At 40.4% G+C, this 24,803-nt stretch overlaps 1 protein-coding gene across 2 annotated transcripts in view; it reads left to right on the forward strand.

Annotated features, from left to right (window-relative positions):
* Positions 1–24,550, forward strand: part of PRTG (protogenin) — a 122,273-nt gene extending 97,723 nt beyond the window's left edge. Inside the window, exons 12-21 of one of the 2 annotated variants that reach the window (XM_084875868.1) lie at positions 3,814–3,909; positions 4,572–4,758; positions 5,391–5,518; positions 8,324–8,494; positions 14,656–14,838; positions 16,087–16,207; positions 19,043–19,208; positions 20,672–20,776; positions 21,924–22,348; positions 24,015–24,550. In XM_084875868.1, the coding sequence (XP_084731994.1) occupies positions 3,814–3,909; positions 4,572–4,758; positions 5,391–5,518; positions 8,324–8,494; positions 14,656–14,838; positions 16,087–16,207; positions 19,043–19,208; positions 20,672–20,776; positions 21,924–22,334 (1,568 nt within the window). In that variant the 3' untranslated portion in view covers positions 22,335–22,348; positions 24,015–24,550. Of the gene's footprint in view, positions 1–3,813; positions 3,910–4,571; positions 4,759–5,390; positions 5,519–8,323; positions 8,495–14,655; positions 14,839–16,086; positions 16,208–19,042; positions 19,209–20,671; positions 20,777–21,923 lie in introns of both variants that reach the window. The other variant, XM_084875867.1, reaches the window with a different exon arrangement.
* The last annotated feature ends 253 nt before the right edge of the window (positions 24,551–24,803 follow it).

Genomic DNA, 24,803 nt, shown 5'->3' on the forward strand with positions numbered 1-24,803 from the left:
TTTTTTACTCTGTCAGACCATTAATTTGTTAACTGTGTATCTGTTCTCTGTTTTCTTTCTTAGTTAATGACTCTTACTGCCTGATAATGCTCATCTCGACATTGTTTGAGGGCCCTGGCCCCTGAGTTCCCTCTCAAATGTACAGACAGTGCATGAAATCAAATTCCTAGCAAAGTGGTGAATGAGAATAAGCCAGGTCGTGCCTGGGTCTCTGGAGTAACAAACCAAAATAGCACAGTGACTAGATTTTTGCGATTGGACTCCTGTGCTTGACAGCCTAACAGAAGCACGTGGCCAGTGCACGCGGCCCCCTGCCCAGCCTGCCCAACCTGCACTTTCTGTTTTTTAAAACAAGAATCTTTATAGAGCATGAAGAAGGGATCACGTGGGAACCAGTGTGAGTGGGGTATCCCTCTAAGTTATTTTCCCCACATAGTATGTCCTATTTATTTTCCTCCTGAAATCATTTCCACAGTTATCCTGGTTCTTGTCTTCCCTTTTCTGTGTGGAGAGAAACGAAGGGGGCGCACCTCCACCTGCTCGGTCTGCCTGCTCGGTGGCTTACGTTTTCCTGACCTCCTTCCTGTGGGAGCCGGGCTAGCAGCCCAGCACCGAGAGGGCTGCGATGGGCCGGCTCCTCGGATGCGTTCCCCATGGGCGTCCGGGGTGTTCTCCTCCTCACAGCGGGCTCAGTGCAGTCTGTGCTGAGTGGGAGAGAGCCAGGTGGTGAGGGTCTGAAGGGAGCACCTCTGTTCTCTCATCTCTGCTCTGCCTGACCATTAAAAAAAAAAAAAAAAAAAGTAATTCTGGATTTCACATTGAGTGTAAGCAGTTCATTTTTTTAAAGAGGAAGAAGGGAAAACTTGAAGAATCCATTTTAGGGTTAAAAAGAAATATCCCAGAGAAGCATTTGTGAAGTGTTGATGGATTGCACCACAGAAAAAGGAGTAATCTCTCCAACTGTCCTCCTAAGCCCTTATCAAAATCAGCTTTCTGTGAGGGAGGGCTGTGTCCGCCTCCGGCTCCCTGAGACTGTGAGCTTCTTTGGGCAAATTCTGTCTCATCCTTCCTTTTCTGTATCTGCTGACATAAGACCTCATTCACGCTCAGCAAGCTTTCCTAAAGACACTCCTCTGAGCACAGACAGGATGAAGAAATGTTTTGGAAGATGGCACTGTGACTTTATAAAGAACTAGGTTGCAAAGAGCCTGTTGAATTTTATTTGTATCCATTCGGAGGGAGTATTTGTAAAGCTGAACTCAGGATTCAGTTGACTAATGAGTTCAGCAACATGGTAGGAGGAAAGAAAGGAAAAAAAAAAACAGCCCTGGCTGATGTGGATCAATGGTTAGAGAACAGGCCCACACAGCAAAGGGTTGCTGGTTTGATCTCCTGTCAAGGCGTGTACTGGGTTGCAGGTTAGATTCCGAGCCCCGGGTGGGGTGCCTGTGGCGGGAGAGGGGGGGCAACCTATTGATGCTCACTCGCCGATCTTTCTCTCCCTCCCTTCCTTCCTCCCTCCTTTCCTCCTTACCATTATCTAAAAATAAATGGGAAAAAATATCCTCAGGTGAGGATTAAAAACAATAACAACAAAAAAACAGAAAGAAAAAAGCAAGTTCAAATTAAGTAGCCTTTAATTTGAACCGAAATCGTGTGGATCTTAGAATTTCAGTGCAAATGTTGGAAGTCATTTCAGTGATGAAATCCAAGAATTTTTCTATGTTCTGCAGTAATCATTTAATAAAATATTTGAAAATATTTCAATTTTGAAATTCATTATAAGGAGACAAACTTGCAGTGACAAGGGCCCATGTATTTGTGTAAATTTAAAGGCCCTGTTTTGTCATATCCACAGGGTCTTGGTTCAGCTTTGTGTGACATTAGACATGCTACTTAATACGTTTTTACCACAGTTTTTAATAAATAGGAATAAGATATCTTACAGAGTTTTGTGATACTCAAGATAATGTATCTGAGAAACATTTTCTATAGATCAATCAGAAGTTATTAATCTTCCTACCTTTTTATCTAGAAATAACAGAAATTTTCTAAGTTGTATAATTTTTTATGTTTTTAATTTTATCAAAACAAATAGAAATAAATGTTTTTATTTTAGGAAAACCTTTAAATGGAATTTACTATTAAATGTTAGAATATATTAATCAATTTCTAAAATGTTTATACAAACTCTTAAATTACCTAGAAGAGTTTAATAAACTTCACGTTTGATTTTTTTTATTTTTATAAATGTTTGGATTTACTCTAGACTTATCTTTTTTTATTCTAAGTCCTTTGCCACATTGGCTATATCTATCAAAGATTATCTTTTTTCTGCTTCTGGGTAAGGTAATATACCAAAAGGTAATGGAATCTGTATCTTGAAGAGATATCTGCCACCCGATATGTTCACTGAAGCATTATTCACAATAGACAAGATATGGAAACAACCTAAATGTCTGTTGACTGGTGAATGGATAAAGAAAATGTGACATGCGTGCGTGAACACACACACACACACACACCATGTACAGGAATATTATTGAACCTTAAAAAGAATTAAATCTTGCTTTTTGCAATGAACCTAGAGGACATTATGCTAAATGAAGTAGTTCAAACACAGAAAGACAATTATTGTGTGATCTCACTCACATATGGGATCTAACATAGTTGAACTTACAGAAACAGAGTAGAATGATGGGTACCAGGGTTGGAAGGTGGAGAAAATGGGATGAGATTATCAAAGGATACAAAAAATTTTTTGAGATCTAATTTATAGCATAGGGACTACAATTATAAATAGTCTAATGTCTACTTAAAATTTGCTGAGAGTGTAGGTGTTATATATTTTCCCCACACATACATGAGATGATGGGTGTTAATTAGCTTGATTACAGTGATTATTTCACAGTGTCTATGAATATCGAACATCAAGCTATACACCTTAAAATATATTACTTTTACTTGTCAACTATACCTCAATAAAGCTAGAGGGGTGGGGAGGAAGACATACATTATTTCTGAATAGTATTTATTTTTGCCCTAAGTAAGCATTTTGTAGTTATAAATGGTTATACTTAAATTTATTGATATAATTAAACTTCTTGTATATTTTCTAAAGTATACCATTTAAATGTTATAATCATTTATTTCTCAGAAGCCAGAATTTTTTTTTTTTTTTTTAAATATGCATGGGACGGACTTTGGTTTTCAGTTGTGATAGTTAATGAATACCAGTAGAGGGAGCTCCAACTCATCTTTCTTGGCCAATTTAGCTCTCAACTTGAAAATGTAGGTTTGTGAAAAGGCCATGCTTAGAAATAAATAACACATGGTTCTAAAGATTTTCAAGTGTGCTAAAGGATGATAGTTGTCACTCTGCTTAACCTTGAGGGGGAAAACATCTGACTTTGATTTTCATGCTTTTAATAAACTTACCATCAAATAACTAAATAAAAACGTCTATCTAGTGTAACTTCTTATAAGTGATTCATCACCCAACCCACATCTTTGAAATCTATCTCAGTTGAGGAGGAGGGGGAGGAGGAAGAGTAGTGTTAGTAATGTTACTGTTTGAAGTGAGGTTAAACAAAGTAAAATTTTAAATGATTGGTAGATAGTCACAAAAGCAATGGCATACTGAGGTGAATTGCTGAGTCATCATCAAATAGGATAGGAAGAGAGAAAATTCCATTTTACGTAGAACTGGTATTCATTCAGAAGATTTAAAAACCAAAATGTAGAAAGACTCTGGAACCTTTGTTTGCACCTAGTGGGCTACACCTAATTATTAAGCTGTTGGTTTCTTCACAGACCCCAGAAGAAAATACCACGTGAGGCTGCTGGCTTACAACAACATAGAAGACGGTTATCAGGCGGACCAGACGGTCAGCACCCCAGGATGTGTGTGTAAGTAAGAGTCTGGTAGATGGTTTCACTATGGATGGCTCGCTCCTTCGTCTCCTCTGCCTTTAAATGTCAGTCTCAGTCCTACTTGGAAGCCTTCCTGGCAGGATTCCTTTATATTCTCCACGGCGCCTAAGATGGTGTCTTGAACAAGTACCTGCTCAGCAAATATTTAAGTGATAGGTGTTTCATTATAAGAGCCTGTTTTATTATACTTTTGCATGCAAAAGACCGAAAGACATTTAACTGGGAAAAATGACCCTGAATGCCTACATATACTGTACTTTCTTTTCATCTGCTCCAGCCTTGAGGCTAATTATTTCCTCCCAGTTGCTGTTCAGTTTTATTGCTACTGAGAGCTGTTTGATTTTATTGTTACTCAAGTGGGTGCCTGCCGCGTGGTAAGCCCGCTGCTGGCCTTCTGAATGCTTTTGGCTGGTAGCTTGACTTCTCCATGCTTCTGTTTCGCAGTCGAAGTATTGGTAATATTTGATTCCTCATCTAACTCATGGGAGAGTTGGTCAGGTGTGAATAATAGGCCGCTACCAACCGCTCAAGGAATAAAGACCTAAAGTCAACGTACGGGATGGGGTGTTACGCTTTTACCATTTACCACTCCCTACAGTCAATGTTATTAGGTGAATTAACATTGTGTTTTTCAATAGCTGTTCGCGATCGCATGGTTCCTCCTCCACCACCACCCCACCATCTCTATGCGAAGGCTAACACCTCATCTTCCATCTTCCTGCACTGGAGGAGGCCTGCATTCACCACGGCCCAAATCATTAACTACACCATTCGCTGCAACCCTGTCGGCCTGCAGAATGCTTCTCTGGTTCTGTACCTTCAAACGTATGTAGCTCCCATTGATGGTGGTTTCCTTTGCTCCCTTCCTTGTTCATACTTCCTGCCGTCTTGGGCTAGCCTGAGCTTCCGCTGTGAGCATTTGTCTCAGGACTTACCTTACTTAGTAAAATGCCTGGGGGTTTTGCACCTTGGCAGTTCTGAAACTGCATTTTTTGACATTTTACTTTCTGTAAATGATTTTTGTTTGTCTTGTTTCCCCAGCCTCATGCAAAAAGATTAGGCAAGAAGCTATTTTTTCCTTTACTTTCATATGGCGAAAGAAAGGCATGTTTAAAGAAAAACAAAAGATCATCTTCATGTTGGCATCAAAAAACAAAGCTATTCTGTTTTCTAGGTTATAGATAAAAAGATGCCTATCACTATACTTTTAAAGTATGCTTTGACTTCCAACATTTCAGAGGAAATCCCTTTGTAGTAGGATACTTGTAGGCAACTTGTATGACAACTTACAGGCTTATTTTTATAGGATAATAACAAATGTGGTATATAATAGTCAAATGCTCTTTGGGTGTAAAAAAATTTTAGTATGCTTTCCCTCCTGTATTGATTGGGATACTGGCAGTCTTTGAGAAACAATGTGCTAACAGCATTAACAATTTCATTGCTCATTATCACAGATCAGAAACTCACATGTTGGTTCAAGGTCTAGAGCCAAACACCAAATATGAATTTGCTGTCCGATTGCATGTGGACCAGCTTTCCAGTCCCTGGAGCCCTGTCGTCTACCATTCCACACTCCCAGAAGGTAAAGAAGGCAGCTCTCTTGTGGATTTATCTATGCAAAAAAATGTGTGAAAAGTATACACTGAGTGGCCAGATTATTATGATCTCTGAAAGCATAATAATCTGGCCACTCAGTGTATATCCTATATAATAAAAGGCTAATATGCAAATTGTTCCCTCAACCAGGAGTTCGACTGTCAGGCAGGCCGACCAACTGCCCATGTCTCCTCCCCCTGGCCAGGCTGGCCGGACCCCACCCATGCATGAATTCATGCACCGGGCCTGTAATACACACACACACACACACACACACACACACACACACACTAAGTGGCCAGATTATTATGCGTTCAGAGATCATAATAATCTGGCCACTCGATGTATATGTCACTTTGAAGAAGTTGTTCAAAGTGACATATACACTGGTTGTTACCTACCAATTGATATGTATGTATTTGTTTTGTGTTTTAGCCTTTATTAAATTTAATTTTCCCCTCTCAGCATATGTATTGCACAAATGGGCTTAAATCAGATGTGCTGTTCAAGGCTGCACTAAAATAATTTTAAATGTGAATAATGTATATGTTAGGAGCATTAAAGTATTAAAACGACATTAATTATTACTAGACCTAATATAGTTATATCTATTAGGTCTAGTAATAATTAATGTCGTTTTAATACTTTTTTTTAAATCGAATTTATTTAAACAATACAACAAAATTTAATCAACAATATAGTTGCCATTGTTTTCTACTACTTGTGCCCAACACTCAGGAAGCATTTTAATCCCTCTGTTGTAAAATTCTTGTGATTTTGATGCAAAAAATTCGGTCAATGCATTTTTGAGGCATTCTTCATTATTAAATTTTTTTCCAAGAAGAAAGTTTTGCAAAGAACGAAACAAATGGTAATCGGAAGGGGCAATATCAGGAGAATATGCAGGTTGAGGGAGAACTTCCCATTCCAACTGGCACAGTTTTTCAGCAGTGATTCTTGCAGTATGCGGTCGTGTGTTATCGTGGTGAAGAATTACGCCCTTCCGATTAATCAGCGCGGTTTTTTTTCTCTTAAAGCTTGGGCTAACCTTTCCAATTGGGCACTATACACTGCACTTGTAATGGTTTGGTTAGATGGTAAAAGTTCATAATGAAGAATTCCTTTAAAATTCCACCAAACACACAACATCACTTTTTTCGCATGCAAGTCAGGTTTTGGCGTGGGCTGCGGAGCCTCATTTTTGTCCAACCATTGAGGCCTCCTTTTCAAATTAACATACAGCACCCATTCTTCATCTCCGGTAACAATTTGCTCTAAAAACGGCAAAGGGTTTTGACGAGAGAGGAGCGAACTGCAAATTGTGACTCTTTGATTATGGTTGCTGTCGGTCAACTCATGAGGAACCCATTTTCCAAACTTTTGGACTTTGCCAAGTGCACGCAATTGATTGGAAAATTGTTTTTTGTGAACAATTTAAAGTCGTCGCAAGCTCTTGTTGGGTAATTTGAGGATTTTGCACCAAAAGAGCTTGAAGAGTTTCTTGATCAAAATTGGACACACGGCCTCGACCACTCTTGTCATCTAACAAAAAATTCCCCTCTCGAAATTTCTCAAACCAACGCTGGCATTTTCTGGCGCTAACTGCATCTTGACCAAGAGCACTACAGATGTTTTTTGCAGCCTCACTTGCTTTTCTTCCTAATTGGAACTCGTAAAGCATGCAGTGCCGAATATGCTCTTCATCCGCCATCTTCTTAGCCCTAGTTTTGCAACAAAAACCAAACCAAACACAAACTTTTTCAAGCAAAACTTGTTAATTGCACTTCACACGTTCTGTAGATACCACGTGTTTGAAGGTTATGTCAATACAAGTCAATGCCAAGCAAGATTTTAAATGAATGTTAAAAACGACATTAATTATTACTAGACCCGATATATGTATGTAGCTTGATACTATGCACAGTGCATAGATATGATGCCTGATTGAACAACAGTTCTATAGCTCACCTGTCATTCTAGCTCAGATATTTTGTCTTCAAAATTTGCATTCCTTTTCTCTAGATTGAGGGTGAAGGACTAGATGATCTATGAGGACCCCTATTTTAATTATGCTGAAAGACAGCAAAGGGCATTTATTTCAGTGAGCAGGGGTTTCTTTGCTGTGGTCTTGGCACTATTTTATATGTTCTGTGATGCCAAAAACCAGCTCTTCATCCTTTTAGGTTATATTAAAAAGGGGGTCAATTAAAATCCTAAGATTTCACTAGTTTTCAAATCATTGGTATAAAGCCTACCCTTTAGACTCACTGATCCACAGCTTTTGGGGGATAACTGAATGTTTCCAGACTCAGAAGTATTTCCTTCAGTGGCTTTCTAGACCAGATTGAATATATGTCCTATACATTTTAATAAGAAAAGTACTTTCAGTACTTAATGGAGTGAGACAATATCTAATGAGCACATGCTGCTGGTGGGACTATAAACATGTCACGTATGACAAAACGTGTCAGCAGCCCTAAAAATGCTTACCCTCTCTGGCTTAGTAATTCCCCACCAGCAGTCTACTATCTTCTTTATATATTTTAAATGTTTTGAACATTATAAAATAAAATTAGCTTTCAGAGGAAGAAGAAAAGTAGCATTGTATTAGTATCACTAATAATCGGTAAAAGCCCCCTGCTCAGATATTTCTGTAGTGGTTTCTAGTATTTCAGACTTTTCCCTGTGCCTGTCATTCTAGTGGCCCGGTGTGTGTGTGTGTGTGTGTGTGTGTGTGTGTGTGTGTGACCACTTTAGCCTAGTAACACCAGATTTTCTGCGTGTTGCACAGCACCAGCAGGCCCACCGGTTGGAGTAAAAGTGACGCTGATAGAGGATGACACTGCTCTGGTTTCTTGGAAACCCCCCGACGGCCCAGAGACGGTTGTGACTCGCTACACTATCTTATATGCATCGAGGAAGGCCTGGATTGCGGGGGAGTGGCAGGTCCTACACCGAGAAGGTAACTGAACATAAATTACCAAAGAGAATGAAAAGCAAGGTTATTCGTGATAAGGAAGTAAGAGGAAGAGGGATCTAGAGGTTATGTTTTGAGGTTATGTTTACGGAGCAACAGATAATTAAGGATTTTGGTTTTACTCAGAGCATTGGGAAGCCACCAGCGTGTTTGAAGCATGAGCGTGTAACTCGCATTTGAGAGATCACTCTGACTGTTGTGAATAGAAGAGTTTTGGTTGAGGAGCGGGCGGCATTTATAATCCAGAGATTATAAATCTGGATTAGGGTGGGTAAGGCTTGGGAAAGAAGAGAATGGTTGAAAGACATGAAGGAGGTAAAATCAGCAGGACTTGGTAGCTTAAGGAGGGAGGGTGAGGGGCAAGGGAGGGAAGACTGGTATGGGTTTATTATTAGGTTTCTAGTAGTGGGACGCCTTGCACTGAAGTAGCAAACACTGAAAGAGGACCTGGTTTAAGGGCGAAGACTTTTGTACAGCTACTAAAATGGCCCACTTGCAAATAAACTAAATTAATAAATGAATATTAGGGTCCACAGGCAAAAGATGATCAGGGCTTACAACAAACACTGGATTTAACTTTTTTCTTTTTATTTATTTATTAATTTTAACATGTTTTTCTTTATTTCAAAGGGGAAAGGGAAAGGGAGAGAGAGAAACATCAATGATGAGAGAGACTCAGATTGGCTGCTTCCTCCACGCCCCACACTGGGATCAAGCCCGCAACCTGGCATGTGCTCTGACCAGGAATTGAACTGTGACCTCCTGATTTGTACATGGGTGGATGATCAACCACTGAGCAACACCAGCTGGGCTGAATTTAATTTTTTTTTAAACCATTTTTTTTTTTAGCTGAGTAAAATTGAATTCTGAAACTCTTAACATTCTTACTGCATGCTTTTATCATTATATTCTTTCAAAACTTCTGAATTATTTGAACAAGTCCAAATGCCAGTTTTTAGATGGACGATAGCATAAATAGTAAAACTTCATTATTTTGGCATTTTCTTAATTCAGATGTGCATGCTGAGAAAAGAACAGTTTGCCAACCAGTGAAAAGCTTAAGGATTTCAAGAAGAAATTTTGTTGAGTGTCCACGTATTCTAAACACTTCATAGCACTAGGCACTTCCACATACATTTTACCTGTTAAGGAAATATTTACCCAATGAAGAGAATAAACTTCAAAGACAACTATGTAAATGTAATAAACTCTATGCAATTCTAAAGTGAGCAAATGATAAATTTAGCTGGAGTTTTGATAGCTGTATAATCATAGTTTTCATTGAGCAGAAAGCCCCAGGAAGGAATGATTTCCCCGTCCCTGAAGAGATGTGAAAGTAGCACGTACTTGCTAACAATAGGGCTTTATATTTGTGTCATTTACCTGTTGCCACCTAACAAACCACTCTGAAACTTAGCCACTGTGCCTCGCACAGCTCTGTGAGTCAGCAGTTTGGACTGGGATCAGCTGGGCAGTTCTGCTGGTCTCTCCTCAGGTCACTCATGAGGCTGTAAATCATCTCCAGTTTCAATGTGGGTCACTTAAAAACAGCAAGAGCGAGTTCTAACACCAGGAAGGACATAAGAGGGAGGAAGCCCGTGTACAAAGCTTTGCAAGCCTCTGCTTGCATCGCATTTGCTAATGTGCACTGGGAAAATCATGTAGGCAAGCCCAGAGTTAGTGAGGAGAAGGACTGCCCACAGGCATGCATAGGTGGACGTATCTTTGATGGGTGGGCTATGACTCTTACAGTCTAGCACCAATCCTTAAAATGTGTAATTCCCATTTGCTTCATTATTTCCAAAAAGACTTATAAATTCATCCTTTAACCAAATGACTAATCTGATTTAGTGAGATATTTTATAAGTATTAGTAAAGAATTTTAGCCGAAATCGGTTTGGCTCAGTGATAGAGTATTGGTCTGCGGACTGAAAGGTCCCAGGTTCGATTCTGGTCAAGGGCATGTACCTTGGTTGCAGGCACATCCCCGGTAGGGGGTGTGCAAGAGGCAGCTGGTCGATGTTTCTCTCTTATCGACATTTCTAGCTCTCTATCTCTCTCCCTTCCTCTCTGTAAAAAATCAATAAAATATTTTTTTAAAAGAATTTTAATTCCATGAGCATATACTTCTTTTAGCTCTTCATTTGCACCTGCCTAAAATTTTGTTTTGGTAAAGTGAAGAAAAAGATGGCGGGTCATGGGGGCACGAAGAGGGAGAATATCAATGTCTCTTTCCTATATGTCTGTTCATCTTCTATACATATTGTGTTTATGTATATTTACATGTATAATTAACCACATCTAACTACATACTCATTGCCAAATGGAATAAGATTATTTTATTATTGTAGTTAAAATATTTTTTAAATGTTCCTGATTACCATATGAAATTTGTGTGAGTAAAATTGTACATGCTAAGATGGTTGAGCATAAATGTGATGTGAAAGTATGCTTGTGTGTAATTTAAAGGATCAGAAATTAAAGCCTTTGCACAGGACACACTAATTATCTTAAAATCCAAAAGGCACTGTAGGAAATCATGCTCTACTACCACAATTCCTGAACCGTTTCTCGTAGCATGAGTTTCCCAAAATGGTAAAGGTACCATACCCTCTTTAAACAAAAGTTCTATGACTAAATAAATTTGAGAAACACTGTATACTATTTATTCCATATACTGTTGGAAATTCACCTTGGGAATTAAAGTCCTTTCCTAAAGCAATCCATTTAACTCAACATTTGCCAAATCAATTGGACTACTAATAGTAGGGACATAATTGATTGGTTAAATGAATTCCTGTTGAATGATTACTATGTGACAGGCTCTTTTCTGGGCGTTGGTAATACCACAGTGAACAAAACAATGTTCCTTCCCCAGGGGAGTGTACATCTCGGGAAACACACAAGCAAATATAAAAATATGCAGGTAGTGTTATAAGTGCTATAAAGAAAGCTCCAGTAAGGGGAAAAGACAAAGTGATGGAGGTAGTAAGGTAAGTTATTTTGGAAGAAATGACACCTGTAGATATCTAGGGGGCATGCAAAGGCCCCGAGACAGACGGAAGGGAAGCATGAGCGTACACCCACCCACTCCACGCATCCGCTTATAAAATATAAATGAAATGAAAAGACTTTTCATCTCAGGTACGATTAGTTTTTGGCAAGCACCTTTACAAATTAAAGGTAAAGTAGTACGTGATAAGATGGAAGCTCAATTTATGTGTCTGTTTGTGAAGAAGTTGAGGTGCTTTTCCTTCTAGCTAATTGTTACAATACATCTCTGGTTTTGAACTCACCCGCCTAGGAGCTTGTGAGAGTGGAAAGGCTCTTCCTGATTCTAAATACGGGTCGGTTTGTTTATTTAACAGTTGTGTGCTCAAGTAGCTCACACGCTCTTGAGGCCAAGTTGAAACCATAGAAAATAAAAACAAGCTGTTTTTGGCTGCTCGCATTGCCACTTGGTTCAGCTGCCTCCACCATGTGACATGCAGAGGTGGCCTCTGAATCGTGTCCTCAGCTCGAAAAATCACCCCACAGCTCACTTGCGTAATGAGATAGACTCTTTCAAGTGCCTTAGGGCAGCCAGCTCTGGCCTGGAAGTGACTGCTACATGCTATTGTAAGCCCTTTGAAGCCACTGTAAGGATGCTCTGAGTCAGGAAAAAAATGAGATGAAGGCACCGTATGAAAGTAAGGTTCCCCTGTGAATGTCCACAAATGCAGACGGAACAACTTGCTGGATGAATTTCTGTTACACCTGCTTTCTTAGCATTAGGATTAATCCCTAGGGTGAGTGAGACTCTCTTTTGTAAGAAAAATACTTCAGTGAAATGACAAGAGCAGAAAGACACCTCAAGAAACACCAGTGCCACCCAGCCAGTGTAGCTCAGTGGTTGAGCATCAACCTATGAACCAAGAGGTTACAGTTCGATTCCTGGTCATGTCACTTGCCTAGGTTGTGGGCTGTGCAGGAGACAGCCTATCGATGATTCTCATCATTGATGTTTCTATCTCTCCCTCTACCTTCCTATCTGAAATCAATAACAAGATAAAGATAAAAGAAACAGCAGTGCCCAAATAGAAACCCTTCTTAGCAGTCATGCCAACAGAGAAAATACCTTCTGATACCAAATGTCATATAGAAACTCAAATGAAGGTTACGTTTTGGAGAGAAGTAGATGCTAGGCAGATTGGTGGTAGTAATTTTGATAGTTAATTTGAGGTCTTAGTCTTCAGCACTCGTGGTTCTTACATAATTTTGGCATTTTATTTCCTGTTTATATTCAAGAACTCTTAATGATTAGGATGGTGAAAAATATTTTTTCACTTTTAAAACTAATTGTGTTGGCCCTTCCCAGTTTAGCTCAGTGGATAGAGCATCAGCCTCCAGACTGAAAGGTCCTGGGTTCCATTCCACTCAAGGGCATGTACCTCAGTTGCAGGCTCCTTCCCAGCCCAGGCCCTGGTTGGGGAACCTGCAGGAGGCAACCAATCAATTTCTCTCTGTTTTTCCTTCTCTCTTCCACTCTCTCTAAAAAGTCAATGGGGAAAAAATTTCCTTGGGTGACTATTAAAATTAAATAAATAAATAAATAAAATAAAACACAAACCAAACAATTTAAAAAAAAACAAAAAACTAATTGTGTTTGTTTCTAATTTAAGAGGTAAGGACAAGTGACCCTCTTTGGAGCATGTCCACTCCAGTCTTCTTTTCGAGTAAATTTTCTTTTTCTGAAACTGTAAGAGATCCCAGGAGACTTAGAACCAGGGGAGCAATGGACAGTGGCAGCTAGTCCTGGGCTAACCCCCTGAACTTATCCCCAAGGCTCCCTTCTCTCTGTCTTTCCAGTGAGCTAACAGGCTCACTTCTTCCCATAGGTTTCTAGGGACCCAAAGCAGAGCCCTGCCTAGTCCCTCCCCTGTTGCTTCTTCTATCGTAAACCCTTCCTTGTTTCACTGTCCCCAGCTTTAATAAAGGTACTCTCAAAAAATAAAAAAATAAAAACATAGGAGGAGTAAGGTCAAGATCATCGAGCACAGCAGTTATCATAAATAGTTTAAATATTTCAAAAGATGAAAAAAGGCTCACATTGGATTTTTAAAATCTTACCTAATAATAGAAAAACATGTAAATTGACCGAACCTCCGCTAATCCCCCAGCCAATCTGAGTGAGTATGCAAATTAACCCAACAGAGATGGCGGTCAATTTGCATGAATACCTGGGTCTTGGGAACCTCCTCAGCACCCAGGTCACTCCCAGCTGGCCATCGAGTGGAGGTTTTAGGCTTGGGCAGGGGCCGAGCCTGGGATCAGAGGGAAAGTGAAAACAAATCCATGGAAACATAACCTCAGTTGAGGATAAAAATAAAAATAAAGGAAGAAATGTCATATTCTATGAAAGACACATCTTTTTTTTTTTTTTAATATATTTTATTGATTTTACACAGGAATTGAGAGGGATAGAGAGTTAGAAACGTCGATGAGAGAGAAACATCGACCAGCTGCCTCCTACACATCCCCACTGGGGATGTGCCCGCAACCAATGTACATGCCCTTGACCGGAATCGAACCCGGGACCCTTCAGTCCCCAGGCCGACGCTCTTCCACTGAGCCAAACCAGCTTCGGCTAAAAGACACATCTTGAAAACCTTAAAGAAAGTTGTCATTTTTTTCATGGTGAAGGGACTGGAGTCTGTGTTGATGAAAGCTACGTTGGTGGCTGTGCTGACTGACAGTGGCTGCAGCACTGGGGTGAAGGGGCTGGCGCCTGCCTTCCCCTAATCAGCCCAGTCGCCTCCATCAAAGGGAGGCCAGACTGTGGCTTAGGTTTGTTCCTAACTGGGAGTGGGCCTAAGCCATCAGTAGGACATCCCCTGAAGGCTCCCAGTACGTGAGAGGGGGCAGGCTGGGCTGAGGAAACCCTCCCCAGTGCACGAATGTTGTGCACCGGGCCCCTAATTTAATTATAATTGTTGAATCTCAGTGCTTTATACCATTCTCTCTGCCTCTGTTTGAAATATTCTATAATAAAATGTTAATGCTATCTGTATCCAGACCTATAGAAAGAGTAAAACATTGTGTATAGGTAAAAACATTTTATAAATGTAAAGTTTACTTAATTTGTTACTGCTATATCTTTTTCATAGGGGCCATAACCATGGCTTTGTTGGAAAACCTAGTGGCAGGAAATGTGTACATTGTCAAGATATCTGCATCCAACGAGGTGGGGGAAGGACCCTTTTCGAATTCTGTGGAGCTGGCGGTGCTTCCAAAGGAAACTTCTGAGTCAAATCAGAGGCCCAAGCGTTTAGATTCTGCTGATGCCAAAGGTCAGTATACCGTCACAATTGCTGATTTTTCTTAAAGAGAAGAATGTGCACATCTGTGTCTCAGCTCCCTGCACTTGACCTCCACGCCTGCGATGGCCACGCCCGGAAGCCTGCACGTGGTTTCTCGGCTTGTAGCCAGTGAGGGTCCGAGGCTGTGGAGCGGCGTGCGTGGCTCTTGTCTGCACTCCTGGAAGCAAGAGACAAACTTACCTCAGAATTAGCTGCCGTTTTCAGACCACTGTGTCCCCGTTAGTTCTCTTCCCAGCTGCTCAACCACCAGGACAGAGGAGCCACGCCGTCCCGGCCTCGGGAGTAGCTTCCTGGGAGGTTGCATGGAAATAAACAGCAGTGGTGGCGTGGAGTTCAAGCTCAGAAGAGCATGACTTTCCTTAAGAATTTTCACCACGGAAACACAGCTTTTCAAGAGAGAAAGTTATTTCTCTCAAGGAAAATGGGAAAAATATCTTTAGACATCTAGCTTCTCCTCGTCCCTGGGGAAGTGGGCCTCTGTGGTGGGGGTTGGGGAGCAGCTTCCTATGATGTAAAGAGAAAGAGAAACAGAATGAGAAAGACACCCAGGGAAGGAGAGAGAGAGAGAGAGAGGAAAAAAGGGGAGGGCAGTCAGATTTCAGCCCAGAAGCAGGCAGTCACAGTAACTATCCTGTTATGGGGGAAGGAGAGGACAGTTCATAGTCACACCTCAGATGCCTGGCTCCTCGAGGTGTCAGGGCACAGCGGCATGAGTGTCACCCAGAAGCTTATAACACACGCAGCCCCCACTCCAGCACCAGTGAGCCAGAATCCGCCTTTTAACCTGTGCCCCCGTGAAGCGCATGCACCTTAGCGTTTGAGAAGCACCGCCGATTAAATGCAAATACGTAAATGCTAATCGAATACAGCTCTGCTTTTAGATAACGTGACAGGAGCGCTATCATCCATCAGAGAACCACTGGGCCTCGTGCCGTTCAGCATTATAAATTGTAAACCGATGCTCATGTTTGATGTAACAATACAGTATCTGGAACTCACATTTAGAATCCTCACTGTGGGGAGATAAGCCAATCTTTCCGAGATCACCGATAAAAGTGCAATATGTGTCTTTTCTGCTTAGACACAGAAGTGTCAGAGGTTTTCCTGTGAGAGGGAGGAAAATTACAGGAAAGCAAATATCTGTCTGAGGATTACGATAAATGGAATCATGGATTTTTTTAAAAAATTGATTCTAAGTAAATGTGTTTCCCCTTCTAGTTTATTCAGGCTATTACCACCTGGACCAGAAATCGATGACTGGCATTGCTGTCGGGGTCGGCATAGCCCTGACCTGCATCCTCGTCTGTGTTCTCATCCTGATATACCGAAGCAGAGCCAGGTGAGTTACCGAAGGAAAGCCAGGTGAGCTACCGAAGGAAAGCCAGGTGAGCTACCGAAGGAAAGCCAGGTGAGCTACCGAAGGAAAGCCAGGTGAGCTACCGAAGGAAAGCCAGGTGAGCTACCGAAGGAAAGCCAGGTGAGCTTCCGAAGGAAAGCCAGGTGAGCTTCCATGGCTAGAGGTGGTGAGGTGGTTAAGGTCACATTTAAATTACAGTAACCACAAGAAGCAAGTGCCTTGTAGAGTAATTGGGATTTTCCACTTTAAAATACACATACCGGTATTATTACTGGAGTTCTTAGAGCAATGGAGATATACACACTTTGGAAGATTACTTTCTTGCCACTTGAAAACTGTCAATAAAATATTCTTAATGAAGATCTAGTTTCTTTATATCCTTGTGTGTGTGTGTGTGTGTGTGTGTGTGTGTGTGTGTTTAATACACACACACACACCAGGGAGAGGGTAAGAGAGAAAGAAACATCGATGTGTGAGAGACATGCCCCAATCCGGGCTGGGATTGGGCCTGCTACCCAGGTACATGCCCTTGACCGTGAATCAAACCCTGGCCCTTTGGTCCGAGGGCCAACACTCTAACCACAGAGCCAAACTGGCTAGGGCTATACCCTTAATATTTTGAGAAACACAAAGTGTATCCTTTAGTTTTTTAAAAAAATGTTGAGTTCAGTTCAGGGCAGCTTCCCTGTTCTGTTCATCACACTTTGGGACATCGAAATACAGGCTAAGGGAGATGACTGGAGAGAAAGTATTGCTCTATTCCAAGCATGTCAAACTCAAAGGCTAACACGGAACAAATAAACAAGGTTTAAGTTTATGTGGGCCACAAAAAAAACAAAAGCTTCCAATTTATAGAAACATAGATTTATTTCGCTCTATACATGCTGAAAACAAAGGGCTGAAATAAATGAGTAATCGTTAACATAAAACAACAAAATATTTTCATAAAAATATTTTTCTTGAACATTAACTTACCAGACACTGAATAACTGCACAAATTAATAAGCATAACACAAATAAATGTATTATTCTTGTTCTCCAAAAGCAAAATATTTCCTGTTGTGCACACCAAACAAGTCAGTCCAAGACTAATGATGTGGCCATTGACTGCTAAAATACTTGCTGCTAGTATTAGTGGAGAGAAGTGGTGTGCCTTCACATAAAACGTGTAAGGGAAATGAATGCAACACGATTATAGTCACTAGTGAACCTTGTAGTTTGTTATTAATAATTATGTGTAACAGGATATTATAAAAATTATGTTGGAAATTTTTATTAAAATGTTTCTGATATACCATGTTATTGGCTGAGCTGCAAAAATATTCATTGTGGGCTGTGTGTGGCCCGCAGGCCGAAAGTTGGACATGCTTGCCCTATTCATTTACCTCCCAGCCTACAAAAATGCTCTCGCAGATTTAAATATATCAGCAGATCAAAGATGTCCAAAGGAGAAGTGGTTCTGAAGAGACTGAAAGCTAATGAGCTTGGATTTGCAGACAAGACCAAACTCATTCCGTTTTTTTAAGATTGGGGTCTGTTGGGCTATTTGAGATACAATGACAATGAATCATGTTTGTGCGTGGCTGCTTTCCAGAAAACATAAAAATAAAGTGACACAAACTGACAAACTGCTGATGAGAGGATTCCTTATTCCTTGGAATAGTTTCACATTTAAAAGCCTGAAAAGCTTGAGTCACTGAGAGCTCCTCCCACATCAACACAGAACAGATGGTGGGTCTCTCTGGACATGGATTAAAACAAACGTAATAAGTACGGATTGATTTTCCATGAACTCTGTCAGGCAATCTCATCTGTAATTTGACTTCGGCTAAATTCTCAGCATTCTGTGAACTTGTCTGTTTCTAACCTTTTATATACTTTGGCTTTTCTTAAAGTCCTTTTGTAAATTAAAAAAAAAGGAAAAAGGAAAGAAAGCCAAATACATATCATTTTTAGGTAATATGCCTTACCGTTCCCTCCGTCTGCCTAGGTTGTCAGAGTTGACTCTATATGTGTTTGGTACTTGACTAGTAAAACATATTAATGAAGAGTTAGTGCTAAGCTGTTTTTATATATTGATTTGACTTAGTCTCATGGTCCAGGTTCCTCACTTTAAGAATATTTTTATAGCCGAAACCGGTTTGGCTCAGTGGATAGAGTGTCGGCTTGTGGACTGAAAGGTCCGGTGTTCGATTCCGGTCAAGGGCATGTACCTTAGTTGCGGGCACATCCCCAGTAGGGATGGTGCAAGAGGCAGCTGATTAATGATTCTCTCTCATCGATGTTTCTAACTCTCTATCCCTCTCTCTTCCTCTCTGTAAAAAATCAATAAAATATTTTTATAAAAAAAAGAATATTTTTATAAAAATCTTTATGCACCATCTTTTAGTGATGCCTACATCTTGCAGAAGTGCTACTGTAAATTTGCCATCATTAATTGGCAAGTGAAATGTGATGTTAGTGTGACAGTCTGTAGACCTGAAAGAGAACATGTAAATTTAAAATTTTAATCTATGCATACATTATAAATACCAATAATAAAACATAGTCGTTTGTAACTATTAAGGCTTTTTTAGGTGTTTGTTAAAAGTATACATAGCCAGATATTGGGACAAAAAGAAATAAAGAAGCTTTCTTAAATCATAAACATTTTCATCAGTGAGTTGGAGTTAACATCTAATACTCTTAGTTCCTAAAGATATTTGAGAAGCAAACATTACAGAACATTTGTGTGCAAAGTTGTGATTGTAGCCCCAGTTTGGTACATTTGCCTGTATCCCCGATGAAATTAGATTTCCTTTTCTTGCAATATTTCAGGAAGTCATCTGCTCCCAAGACGGCGCAGAACGGAACTCAGCCGCTGTCTCGAACCAGTGCCTCCCTGGCCGGTGGGAACGAAGTGGGAAAGAACCTGGAAGGGGCTGTGGAAAGTGAGGACTCCTTGATGCCAATGAAGATGCCCAACAGCTTTATCGATGCAAAGGTACTGCAGGCGAGGGAACCCATTTGCTGCGGGCGCAGTCTCCCCTCCACTCGTCTTCCCTCTGTGTGTGAAATTTACTTAGCAAAGCATTGCATGTCAGATGTATTCTATCCATACTCCACTTAATGAAACGTGAAGCAGTTTTACCCACCTTCCTTACCCAAAATATTTGGGGAGAAGAAGATAGGGATATATAAAAGAATTAAAGATGAAAGAGATATAGAAAGAGAAGGTAGCATAAATTCAATTAGATGGGATTATGTGGAGCTAAAATGTCTTCAATAAGGACACCAGAATCAATCTATATTTATGACAAATTGAATTGCCCTGTATTTACTGGGTGGACAATTTTTTACTAATTCATTGTAGGTTGGTAGAACGTCACTGGGGGATGTTACTCTATGTCCTTTCCACTGTAATAATAGTACAGTGATAAGCATTATGAATAGCAACTGAAATTATTTTTAGTCACATTGCAAAATTAAATAGCATATAGTGTAGATTATTATAATAGTTCTCAATAACCAATGTGCTATAAACACAGGTGTCAGTAAACTACAGCCAAGCCCAGTCCAGTCTATGGCCTGTTGTTTTGTTGGTTTGTTTGTTTATTGTTAATCCTCACCCTAGGACAATTTCCCACTGATTTTTGAAGAGAGGGGAAGAAACAGAAAGAAACATTGATGTGAGAGAGACACATTGATTGGTTGCCTCCTGCACGTGGCCCTGGTAGGGATGCTGGAGATCAGTCTGCAACCAAGGTGCATGCCCTTGACCAGAAAGGAACCCGGGACCCTACATTCTGCAGGCCGACCCTCTGTCCACTGAACCAATCTGGCTAGGGCATGCTTTTGTATGGTCATAACCTGAGCTAAAAATATCTTTTACATTTTTATTTTTATTTCGTTTTTTACATTTTTAAATGGTTGAATAAAAAAGATGGAGAAAATGCAATAGACGCCATATGTGTAGTCTGCAAAGCCTAAAATATTTACTATGTGGCCCTTTACAGAAAAAAGAGTTTGCCAAGTTTAGCTATAAATTATTTTTCCCCAAACCTTTCCTAAAATTTAGAATAATAAAAATATAACAGTCCCTGGCCAGTTTTATCAGTGGTTAAAGCATCAGCCTAAGGACCAAATGGTTTCGGGTTTGATTCCCAGTCAAGGGCATGTGCCTTGGTTGCAGGTTCAATCCCTGGCCAAGCAGGAAGCAGTCAATTAATGTGTCTCTTTCACATCGCTGTTTCTCTCCTCTCTCTTCTCTCCCCCCACCCCCCTTAAGGATAAATGTAATATCTTTTTTATCACTAACAGCTACTCTGAATTGTTGCATGCTGCTATGTAAAAGAAGAAATAGTAATATCTGTGATTGTTTTCTCTTAACATTTAAAAATTTGGGGCACTACAACTTGTGATAAACTGAACTATATAATACTTACATTTTCCCCTTTATTTATCCAGGGAGGAACTGACCTGATAATTAATAGCTATGGTCCTATAATTAAAAACAATTCTAAGAAAAAATGGCGTTTTTTCCAAGATTCTAAGAAGATAAAAGTTGAGCAGGTAACCCACCTACATGAGAAAACTCTTTGGCAGCCCATGGTGTATGAAACGGTAGTTAAAAAGAGAGGAAAATGTAAACGGATGCTTTCATTCCCGTGTTCTTTCTGTGTGTGCTTTTATTAATTTGGGGCACGACTCCGTGGAAAGGCGTGGGGAATGATCACTGAAATGGCAGTTGGAATCGTAATTAGAACTGAGGTTTCCAGTGGGGAGTGGAGGGCAATGGAGAAAGGGATGGGGCAGGACTTTGCATCCAAATCACTGAGGACGCCTTTGGCGTCAGTTAGCCCAGTAATTCTGATGTGCCCCCAGTCTTCAGTGGGAACCGCTGACCTAGACAGTCCCTTCCTGAGAATAACCTTTCCCCCGGGGTATCCCAACTGTTTGCTATCTCAGAATTAGATGGAGACATGTACACATAAGGAACTGTTTGACATTGAAATTGGGACTCAAAAGAACTGTTGGCCCAGAAAAGAACTCACTACAGACAGATTCATTTGCCTCTCAGCATAACCATTATGGCTTGTCTCAGTTTTGGTTCTAACAAGGGTACCGTATTTTCCGGCGTATAAGATTACTTTTGAAACAAAAAAAAGTCAACTGAAAATTGGCCAGAGTCAGAGAGGCAGTCTATTAAAAAAAGAACTGGTGTTGCCTTGGAAGTGGGGGGTAGTCTTATACAGCGAATATAGACCTAAACCTATGTTTTAACTGTAAAATTGGGTCGTCTTATCCGCCGGAAAATACGGTATTTCTTAAATCACATGATCTCTCACATCTAGAGGAAATAATGAACAACATAAACTGATGAACAAAAACAGACCCAGAGAAAGAGAAGCAGTAATCAGACTTTCAAACCTAAAAGCATAGTAGGGGAGGGGAGGGGAGGGTAAGGGGGAGAGATCAACCAAAGGACTTGTGTGCATGCATATGGGCCTAGCCGGTGGCCATGGACAACAGGGTGGTGGGGCACATGTGGAGAGGGGTTTGGGATGGGAATGGGAGGATGAGGACAATTATGTGATACCATAATCAATAAAATAAAATAAAAATAAAAAAAGAATTAGATGGAATAGGTAAAAACAGACTTAGTCTTTCCCAGGAGCATTCCATCATCACTGACGGTGTTTTATATATTCTTGCCTAGCCTCCGAGAAGATTTACCCAATCGGTCTGCTTCTACCAGCCAGGCACGACTGTGTTGATTAGCGATGAAGACTCCCCCAGCTCCCCAGGTCAGACAACCAGCTTCCCAAGACCATTTGGTGTTGCAGCCGACACTGAGCATTCCGCCAATAGTGAAGGCAGCCACGAGACCGGGGATTCTGGAAGGTTCTCTCACGAGTCCAACGACGACGAGATACACCCGTCTTCTTCGGTTATAAGTACCACACCCCTGACCTCGGACTCCCTCGCTGGCAGCGATGCCGGTGGAGATCTCTCCGCGAGGCAGTGCCGAGACCCTGCGGTGGCGTCAGGTGCTGAGCAGACTGCCTCTTCCGTCCTGCAGCCACCGTCTGCCATGCTGAGCTTTGATAAAAATGATTTCCCAATCTAGGCAGCCAAGTTCAGGTATTCTCACCTTTAATTCTGTTCGAAGGACAATGAACAGGGAGCCAAAGCCTTTTGTGAAAATCTCGATGTCTTATTGGGTATTTCAGCTTTTTTTTTGTTGTTGTTGTTTTTTTTAATGTGCTTTGTTTTTTAAACTCACGTATTTGAATGTTTCATTGTCAGCAATGTGAAAAGACAGTCAAGGTGTATTTGACTGGATTATAAAAAAAAAATATATCACTGGAGCAAAGGGAAGACTTTTGAAAGCCTCTTTGCTAGCTATCTACCTCAGTCTGCCAGATGGCAGACTTAGAAGACAACCTTGTTACCTCATTTGTTGTGCTAGTTTATCTCCGCTACAGACCCAATGATAGTTCCTAGTAGCGTTTTGTTTTCATTGCTGTATGTGTATGTAATGTGTATGATCGAAGGAGTCATGTAGGCAGAGGAGTAAGAATGTTTATCTGAAGCTCTGTTTTAAAAAAAACACACTGATACATGCATTATCTTTATAATTTAACACCTCTCACTGTGAAGACTGTGAAACCACTGAGAAGAGAAAAAGTGGGACTATTGATTTTAGTGAATGACCAAGACAAAAAAGTGCTCTCTCGAGAATAGGATGATTTGGTAGCATATAGAGAAGACGATGGCTTCCAGGGCCTTTGTGGGCCCTTGTGTCTCGGACATGAGTCTGAGTGCTGTATCTGCTGTCTCCCAGCCCGCAGGCTGCCTAGAGCTGTGCCTTTTCTACCTCCCCCTTGGCCTGACAGTTGGCCGAAGGCTGAACTGTCTAGTTTGCAAAGCAACCTCAGCATTTCCAGACTTCATAGCAAAGCTTTCATAGCATGAAGAAAACAGATTTTTAAATAAAATGAGTAGGGTTTTATTTTGTTTTTTAAAAATCTCAGCTTGGCTTCAAGGGGTAAAGAAATTTCATAAAATGTTAAAAAATGAAGATAAATGCAACAGTTAGACGGTAAAACGAACGTAAGGTTATCATGGTAACAGTGCCTTCCATTATGTATTATGAAAGTCTTCGCCTTATAGCTTTTTAATATTCATGAAGTTGTTCAGGACAAGAGTATAGAAAGTTGCCTTAAGACTGCCTTGGATTTCATCAGTCACTTTTTTGACGTACAGTATCTTATCAAAGCATGTTGATTTGCTATCCTGCAGGTTTTATTTAGGGATGCGCATTCAGAGCTCTACCGCCTTACTTGTCTTCTCGTGAATTCTTAAGAGAATTTGGTACTCTTTATGTAATCTTCCTTCAGTATCAATGCTGTGAATGAGGAATGCTCACTTCAGGAGTGTGTTAATCCTCTTGCTGGTTTGAAACCAGTAAACTGTTTACTCAGCCACATAGACTAGGCCTCTCTCAGGCATGAGATAGTTACCTACGAGGTGCCGTCGGTGGGAGAGGATACGGTGGTTTGTAGAGAGGGGCCCATATCCTTTTAAAAGTATTTTTTCAAATCACCTGGAACTGACTTTTGAACCTCACTTTAGAAGGAATTTTAATGCGTTCCCCCTGGAAACCTCTGGTTTACAAAGGGGGGGCGGAATTGTGTTAAATAATGTTCTAAAAATCAAAATAATAGTACTGGGTAATGATAGCCCACCTCTAGCATCTCCCATCCCAATGTCTGATGATACACATTTTTTAATATTTTTTCTCTAGTTTTGTGCCAAACTGGATGTGTTCAGAAGCAGAACAACATTAATCGCCAGCAGCCACTTCTGAACTAAACTCAAAGTCCCCATTTAGCTTTCTAAGTATGGGCTTCATGGACAAAACCACCGCCACAAAGCAGAGCTTTAGTGAACACTCTGAGGCCAGGGGAGATGCTGCTCCTGCCTGTACAGCTCCTGTTTTATACTACCTCCTTTTAAAGTTATTCTAGTGTTATTTTTTTTTTTTCCTGTACTCAGGGAACATTTTGTTGCTTTTGAGCTGCCTCATGGAAGCATGGGCAAATTGACAGGGTATGGTGCTTTTTGGTTTGTAAGTAGATGTGGGGCCTACTTTTTTCAGTGTCTCATCAAATTAAAGAGTACAATGAGTTCGTGTTATTTTTTTAAACTTCCATTAAAAGACAAACAAAACCTAAAGCTAAAACATCATCCATCATAGTTATGGAAGATGTGTCTAGGGCTGTATGAATTTGAATCATTTTAAAAGCCTAGAAAGATGCTGAAGTTGAGGAAAGTACTTTTTTTTTTTTTTTTTTTAAATTAATAGGCCCATAGGTAGTGTAGATATTTAGGCTATAACTATTTGCTAATTATTTACCAGTACCTTTCTTACTTTTTCACCTTTTCGTTTTGGTCCTATACAATTTTTTTTTTCACAGTAATCCTGTTACCAAAGAATTTTCAGTATGAAGTGAAATTTTAACTATAATTTCCCCCACAGATTGAATTAACTAGAAACATCTATAGTTAATGAAGCTTACACAAGTAGTTACTA

Source organism: Pipistrellus hanaki (genome assembly GCF_964339955.1).
Source record: "Pipistrellus hanaki genome assembly, chromosome: 1".
NCBI lineage: Eukaryota > Metazoa > Chordata > Mammalia > Chiroptera > Vespertilionidae > Pipistrellus > Pipistrellus hanaki.